Below are 8,529 nucleotides of genomic sequence, written 5' to 3' on the forward strand. Positions count from 1 at the left end.
ATAATGACGATCTTTTGAGTTTATAACACCTTATAATGCATGCATTGTTTTGGTATCCTAAATACAAAAAATTCTTGGCTATTTCATTCTCGACGCAACAGGTACACACAAACGACGTTGTCTGCCTTTATTCAGAAGCATCAAGCAAGGTAAATACAGAAAAAGAGAATAAAATAAGTTACCTTATCTCGTCAAGGTGTTTTCAAGAAAATGGTTGACTTTGGCTGGCAGATTTTTCCCAAATCCTCCAAAGTCATCTCAACGATGCATGTGTCGTCGATGTAGAAGCCATATGATAAATTTTTTTGATTCACCCTATTTCTCCGACAATATGTCGTCGAGATAGAATTGAAGTTGTCGGTAAAGGATTCATTAGCCTGTAGTGAGGTGGACGTCATTAGAAATGAAGACTAATGTATAATGATTGATATGAAACTAGAACATAATTTAATTGCTAGTGTAATAAATTCTGTTACAACTGAAGGGCTAATAACTGACACCATGCATAGACACACAATACAAGATAACGATTATAATTATACCCCACCATTTCTGTCGCCTTTAGCTCCCATTCCTTTATATATACAGTACTCACATCACATTTCACTCACCATATTTTCTTCTTTCTATTCTACCCATTCCAAGTGTTCACTAATTACCATCACTAAAACATGCATTTAGACTTGAACTCCATGAAAGAATTGCCAGAATCATATGCATGGTTGTCACTAGACCAAAAACCTTCGCATAGCTCTTCCGGTACTCGCGATCCAGTGCCTGTGATCAATCTCAAAGATCCAAACGCCATGAAACTTGTTGGCCATGCATGCAAAACTTGGGGTGTGTTTCAAGTCACCAACCATGGTGTCCCTATAAAACTTCTTGACGAAATCGAAGCGGCTGGTAAAAAACTGTTTGCACTTCCTACTCAGCAAAAGCTCAAAGCGGCTCGATCTCCAAATGGTGTTTCGGGCTATGGTGTTGCGAGAATATCTTCGTTTTTCCCAAAACTCATGTGGTCTGAAGGGTTCACCATAATCGGTTCCCCGTATGAGCATGCGCGTAAACTCTGGCCCAACCGATACAGTCGATTCTGGTAAAAATTAATCCTTAATTCCATGATTTGATGTGTATTTTAAAATTTTGATACATGAACAAATTGTAATCACAGTCAGTGGCGGATCTGTGTGGGGGGGCAGGGGTGCCTGAAATACCCTTAACTTTCTTGGCAAAGTGCACTTTTTATATATCGTATACCCAAAGACTTTAAGATCCGCTATTTTCACATTACAAGCCATTTCTTGATATGCAATTTTTTTCTTTGATACCCTGAAACTCTTCTTCTTGATCCGTCACTGATCCGCCACTGATCACAGTGTAATTGATCTTTTGCAGTGATGTAATTGAAAACTATAAAGAAGAGATGAATAAATTAGCTCAAAGACTCATGTGGTTGATGTTGGGATCATTGGGTGTAACTATGGAAGATGTAAAATGGGCTGGCACACAAAGATCATGTCCAGCTTTACAATTAAACTCATACCCAGCTTGTCCGGATCCTGATCGAGCCATGGGTCTTGCGGCTCACACTGATTCAACCCTATTGACCATCCTTCACCAAAACAACACAAGTGGACTCCAGGCTCATAAAGAAGGAACCGGTTGGGTCTCAGTACCACCAATACCAGGTGCCCTTGTGATCAATGTGGGAGACCTCCTTCACATACTATCCAACGGTTTGTACCCAAGTGTGCTGCACCGAGCCATGGTGAACCGAACCCAATACCGGTTGTCGGTTGCATATCTTTATGGACCACCATCTAATGTTCAAATCTCACCTCTTTCAAAACTAACAGATCAAGTGCACCCTCCACTTTACCGACCGGTTACATGGAGTGAGTATCTTGGCACCAAGGCAAAACACTTCAACAAGGCGTTGTCTTCGGTCCGTGTATGTGCACCTCTGAACGGATTCGCAGATTCAAACGATCACAACGGTGTCCAAGTTGGTTGAATAAGTGTAAGAAGTTAGAAACTATTCTTTGTCAATAATTTGAGGATAAAGTTTTATGAAAGCTAGGTGAGAGTATAAAGAAACAAGCAACTGTTTTTCGGAATTTGTCTTAATGTAAGATAAATATCGAAAGAATCCATTAACGTATCGAGGTAAACGACACTTAGCCCGACACATTTGTGCCCCAAATTTGAAGGAAGATCCTCCTCCAAAGAAAAGATCAATTTGGCTAAATCATTGGGTCTAATACAGAGGGAAAAAGATGCTTGAAATTAACATTATTAATAATTCCATTTTGAAAGCTCCCAAAAAGTGAAACAAAACCTCCATAATAGATTAGCTAGATTTCAAGTAAGGGCAAGTTGAATCTTAAAGAATGTGAGGCCATGGTTGTCTCTTGGCATTTGTCTGTTTCATATATATTAGCCACATAAATTAGGGATTTTGGCACTGCTTGTAAAGGTCCCACATCATATGGTCCTAGTATTAGCCAATAACACCATGTATGCATCCTCTCTCCGGAAGACAAAGTGTTAGCTTTAACTGTTTGGTTCCAGTTTACACAAAAAAATGCAATCAAGTTCATGCATTTTAAGCATATTTTTTCAATTAAACTATGTACAATTATGAACATATTCCTTACCAAAATACCTAAAAAGAGAACTTTGGTCTATATGAAATGTTTATCCATTCAAAGAATAAATAACCAACTGGGCTTAATTTGTCCATTCTATAATGGGCCAGAGGTTATGGGTTCCAATTTGGATTTTGGTGTCATTGATAACCAAGAAAAAGGGTGGTATGGGTGAGGGGAAAAAAAGTATAGACTTGATCCATATAGATAAGGAACTAAAGTTTTGCAAATCAAGTAAAAGGCCCACATTTTGTATGTGATGTCAAGACGTTAGTATCATTGATATTGCTACTAAATTTCCAAATAAGCTAGATAACACAACCCGAAGCGATGTGGGCGCAAATTAGGTCAGGTTCGTTAAGTTCGTTATGACATAGATATTAAATTAAAAAAAAAAATAAAAATTCTAAGCGCTTGACATGAATTCTATCAGTAGTGGTTAGTTTCGTTGGCGGCACTAAATCCGAAAAATAAATAGCTTCTCTCGCATGGCTTATGATACAAAAAAAAATTATGACGGTGTTAATTCGGTTAGTAAAACCTATGCGCTTGTAAAACACTGGAGTTGTGACAGCAAGTCAACACGAATTCGATTGACATATGTTAGATTTAATATAACACCATAACTAAACATCAAAAATATATATTAGCATATTTTAAATAGCAAACAAAATAAACACTAAAAATTTATATTAATATATAACAAAAAATATATATATCAAATAAGATATTCATTTAAGTCTTTTGACAGCAACCTTCACTTTTAATCTTATATATAAAGTAGTGTTTTACCTAGCATATTGTGTCGGAGCAGGTCGGTAAATTTGAACGATGGAAAAACTCAAGCGTTGTTGGTTCCAAGCGTTGAGACGGTAAGTCGACGTGAACTCGGTCGGTTTCATTTACATGTGTTACTGTACCAAAACTAAAACAAAAAATAAAATAAAATAATTATAAAAAATGAGGTTGACCAATGGGGTAGCGTCGGACAATAAAACACGAGCGTTAGTAAAGCCCAACCGTTGTCGATCCCCAGCGTTAGTAGAGTCTACACAAATTTTGTTGGTTTTCATCATGTCAAGTATCATTTCTTCGTATTTCATATATATATATATTTTTAATTTCTATGTGCCTGTAACTTTTATTTTATTGACATGTTTTAGTACTTTATTGTGTTGTTTAATTATTTAAATTATTATGTTTGTTGAATAAAAAAATATTAGTAAATAAAAAATGATTAAGCAATAATTACAGCTTGTTAAAACCACTACATTCGATTTAAAAGGGTTTTAGTAAATTCGTTTTTGTCTACATAACGTTTAAGTAGCATTTTAACTCAAAAGTTAGTTAAAACCACAACACATAGTGTAAGGTACTACTTCTAATTTTACATAATTTTTGTTTACAGTGTTCCTGAGATACCAACATAATAGTAATGTATAACCAAAATAATGTATTTAAACATGTTAGTCTTACCTAAATTAGGTTCATATTGACATATTTCACTCCTATAATTGCTCCCTTTCCTTGTAATCTGCCATCATAAGATGTGTATTCTATAATAAACATCTCACTGTTTGAAATCCAATCCGCTTCACTTATCACGTCACCTTGGTATCACCGGGTTACAAGCCGCGGGTATGAGATTACGGCTAACATTTGTTTTATAACATGTGTACATTCATATAATACAAAGTGCAAACGTGAAAGTAAGTTAAAAAAATAATATAAAACTAACCTAAAAGACAAATTTTATTTCTTGCGCTTAACGATTCTAATCAATTAATTTGTTTGAAACATGCCTAATTAATAAACCCATTTAAAAACACACTCCTAATTACTCACAAACTAAAAATTTTCATGGTCCAATTATGCTACCTGTAATCGATTTCTCCCAGTTAGATACTAACAATCCAAACAATGTTTCAATCTGGGAATCCATCAAAACCGATGTTTTTAAAGCTCTCCAAGATTATGGTTGTTTTGAGGCATCTTCGGTCGTGTCAATAGATCTTCAAGAATCTGTAAACGATGCATTGAAGCAACTGTTCGATCTCCCCTTAGAAACCAAGCAACGAAACACGTCCGAAACAGCCTTTCATGGATATGATCAGTCTCCCAAGGTTCCACTCTACGAAAGCATGGGAATTGGCAACCCGTTCATCGCTGAATATGTTGACGAGTTCACAGATTTAATGTGGCCTCAAGGCAACCCCAAATTTCGGTACATTTCGTTGTAGACACTACTTCTTAATGAATACATTTTCATGTTACTGGATAATTAATATTAGTCATGTTTCTCTATAGTGAGATTATTAAAACTTACTCTAAGAAGTTGCGTGAATTAGACGAGATTGTGAAGAAGATGGTTTTCGAGAGCTTGGATTTGGGTAAGTACTTTGGCGAACAAATGAAATCGACTAGTTACCTTCTCAAAGTCATGAAATATCGAGCACCCAAGCCAAACGAATCAGATATTGGACTCCATACGCATACGGATACGAATATAATGACTATTTTACATCATGATGAAGTTGGAGGGTTAGAGATTCAAATGAAAAATGGCGATTGGTTTCGTGTAAAAGCTTCTCCGAATTCTTTCATCATTGTGGCTGGTGAAACATTTAATGCAAGTACATAATATCTTTCTGTTTTCTTTAATAACTAAATATTGTACACTGTGGGGATTGAACCCTTTACCTCCATCGGTAATAGCAAAGGGATGCCCGACGAAACCTCGTAAAATTCAGATAAAAAAATGTATCCGTAACTAATGATTTTCTTGACTTTGGTTTTTGATGAACATGAAACAGGTTTTGTTGAATGGTCGATTGCATGTACCATTTCATAGGGTAGTGATGGGTGGAACCATGGCTAGATACTCGCTCGGGTTCTTTTCGGTACAGAGATCAAACAACCTCGTAAAATCATTCTATGAAATGGTGGACGAAGAACACCCGCTGCTTTACAAGCCTTTCGATTACGCGGAGTTCCTTAAGTTCTTCTACAAAGAGGGTGACATTCAAAGCAAGTTCGCCTTAAAGACTTATTGTGGCGTCTGAAACATGACATAGTAATCTCATTGCATCAAGGCTTTTCTTAGTTTTTGAGCATTGAAAGAATAAATTATTATAAACTTGGGATCGATGTATGAACTTTATTTTTGTTGTTCATTCATTGTGTTTAAAATATGTTACTATCTCATGATATTGGCAATGTCACATGCATGCCACATAAGTTTTGATTCATTTATAAAATCCCCTGGTTAATAGTTTATTTTCAATGGTAATTTGTCGATAAAGGCGGTACTTACCGACTGTAATCCACAATAAACCACCTTCGAAAAATGGTTGTGTGCAATTCAGTTAGTCTTAAATTATTAATGAAATTTTAAAAAGAGATCACTTAATCTTGTAAAGATGAAACCTAATCAACAAAGACAAACGACCCAAGAAAATAGAAGCAAGATAGTAGTCAGCTGATGAAGAGTGGACTTAATCTTGTAACTAACTTATGAAGAACGATCGAGATGGTGGTCTCAATAGTGGTGAACGGCCGGGACACCGATGAATTTAGACGAATCCAACCCAATAACTGTAGGCCCAGTTAGGTATTTTAGCCCATATAAAATATATCCACAATCTGCTGCATCTTTAGCCTAAAATCAATTAACGGACCCGATCCGTTTTCGATCCTGAACATTAAGTAAAAACAAAAACGAAACAAGTTAGCCAACAATTAGAGAAGCTTATTTAATATTGAATTGATAAATATACGTATATTTCATCACCATTTGACTATTAGTCTCTATTTTTAGTAGTTTATTAGCATGCATCTTATATTTTTCTTTTTTTCCCCTTCAATAATTCACTACTTGACCATCCCATATTTTATCTTTTTTCCCATTAATAATTTATAAGTCAAATTTCTTGACCATCCTATATTCTATCTTGGTCCCAAACCGTCGAGAATCATGATCTCACTTGTCCGTCATACCTAGACCTAAGACTCTCGAGTTTGAGCATACCGTTCAAGTTATACACAAACGGTGGCACATAACTTATCGTTTTAAAAGGCTTTTAAATGTTTTAAATGTTATTCTTCAGTTTGACCTAATTAAATAAGGAGAAATAACTCTCCTTTTTTTTAACAACAAAATTTTACCTTTAACTTGCATTTACAAGGAGTTGAGCCCACTTACAACCTCACATGTATAAATTATAAAGAGAGATACTATAAAGTTAGACCATTTGATCTTGGGTGTAAATAAATTTTAGAACAAAAGAGTAACTAAATCAACGCCAACATGAATAAAATAATGCGATTTAAGACACTAATATATTTTAATGAGTATTAAAACATTTTTAACATGTCATTTGCCAAAGGCATGTTTTTAAAGACATTTAATTCACTAAATAGCAACCAAAAACATCAATTGTAAAATTTAAAATTACCTAACTTGATAAATATTTATAAAGATTTCATATTTATCATGTAAGATATTATTTGAGTGAATTTAACGATGACACTTGTTTATTAGTAGATGATTTTTTAAAATTCCATCATCCATGACAGTAGTTAGCATTATCTATATACATCCTTAATTTTTAAAACGTCCAATTAAACAATAATACCGACAAATTTATTAAAAAAATCAATAAAAGAATCATACACCACACATAGCTCCCCCTCCCCCTTAGGAAATTCGAGAGGGCAAAGCAGAACAGTATACGAAAAAATAAATATAGAATTAGACATCCTTGCATACATATTAATAAACAAAAGTTACAAAATAGCAAGCAACTACCTATAGATGATTTATTTAAAGATTATGGTTAGCAATATATTCAGCATATATCTTTTGTTTCTTTATTGTCCATGTGATGTGATGTGGTTCCGCAAGTACTTTTAATCAAGGATTAAGCTGGCACCCATAAGGCTGAGGGGTGTGAGGGGCGCGAGAGGGGGCGCGAGTGGGGGCTCCAGCCAATAATATTGTGACGTGTGGCAGAGAGAGAAACTTGATAAGATGGGTGTTGGTTGTGGTGCTCGCGCCCCTGGCCCTGGTGTGGAGGGGCGCGAGAGGGGGCGCGAGCGGTTTATTTTTTTATTTTTTTATAAATGTATTAAAAAAACGTATTATTAAAAAAACAAGAAATTATTTAAAAAAACACACATTTTTTTGAAAATTCATAATAAAAAAAAACATACTAAAAATTAAACAAACAATAATATTTAATAATAAAACTAATCTAATACAAGATCATCTGGTCGCCTCGCCCACAAATGTTCAACCAACTCATGTCGAAGATCCCCGTGTATCTCACGGCTCTTGATATTTGCTATGTTATGAAGTTTTTGTTGATCACTGATTGTGGACGGTTGTGGCGGAATGTCACCTTGGTAGTTTTGGCATATAGCTTTGCCCTCGTCTTCTAACGTCATGTTGTGTAGGATAAGACACGTGTAGACGACGTCCATTATCCTCTCCCGAGTCCAATAACGTATCGGGTTCGCCAGAACATAATATTGTTTTTTTATAGCTCCAAAAGCTCTTTCAATATCTTTTCTAGCAGACTCTTGCTTCTTCGTAAAATACTTCCGTTTGTCGGCGATTGGATCTGTAAAAGCTTGAACTAACACAGCCCATTCGTTGTAAATACCATCGACCAGATAGTACCCGTACTTGAAGAGTTCTCCATTTGCAACAAAAGATTGAGGTGGTTCAACCCCGTCGATAAGGTCGTTGATCAAATGTGACTGATCGATAACATTAAGGTCGTTATTTGACCCAGCAACACCAAAAAAAGCATGCCAAAACCAAAGATCCTGTGACACCGCCGCCTCAAGTATGAGGGTCGGCCCTTCATGATCACCACGG

The 8,529-nt window shown here is 35.6% G+C and overlaps 1 protein-coding gene and 1 pseudogene across 2 annotated transcripts; both read left to right on the forward strand.

The window, feature by feature from the left end:
• The first annotated feature begins 570 nt into the window (after positions 1-570).
• LOC143578114 (gibberellin 3-beta-dioxygenase 1-like) lies at positions 571-2,479 on the forward strand. Its single transcript, XM_077061778.1, has 2 exons — positions 571-1,096; positions 1,396-2,479. Exons 1-2 carry the CDS (start codon positions 672-674, stop codon positions 2,012-2,014), a joined length of 1,044 nt encoding a protein of 347 aa, XP_076917893.1. The 5' UTR covers positions 571-671; the 3' UTR covers positions 2,015-2,479.
• A 2,028-nt stretch (positions 2,480-4,507) lies between these two features.
• On the forward strand, positions 4,508-5,710 carry LOC143578108 (putative 2-oxoglutarate-dependent dioxygenase AOP1 pseudogene; annotated as a pseudogene). Its single transcript, XR_013143215.1, has 3 exons — positions 4,508-4,872; positions 4,956-5,277; positions 5,462-5,710. The product of XR_013143215.1 is annotated as a putative 2-oxoglutarate-dependent dioxygenase AOP1 pseudogene (transcript).
• The last annotated feature ends 2,819 nt before the right edge of the window (positions 5,711-8,529 follow it).

The sequence above is a fragment of the Bidens hawaiensis genome, unplaced genomic scaffold, assembly GCF_021521415.1.
Source record: "Bidens hawaiensis isolate Kalapana, Puna unplaced genomic scaffold, B.hawaiensis_p1.1 tig00029024_1, whole genome shotgun sequence".
NCBI lineage: Eukaryota > Viridiplantae > Streptophyta > Magnoliopsida > Asterales > Asteraceae > Bidens > Bidens hawaiensis.

Coding starts and splice junctions, on each gene's coding strand:
- LOC143578114 (XM_077061778.1), top strand. CDS start 672: ATGCATTTAGACTTGAACTCCATGAAAGAATTGCCAGAATCATATGCA. Junction 1,097..1,395: donor AACCGATACAGTCGATTCTG/GTAAAAATTAAT, acceptor GATCTTTTGCAG/TGATGTAATTGAAAACTATA.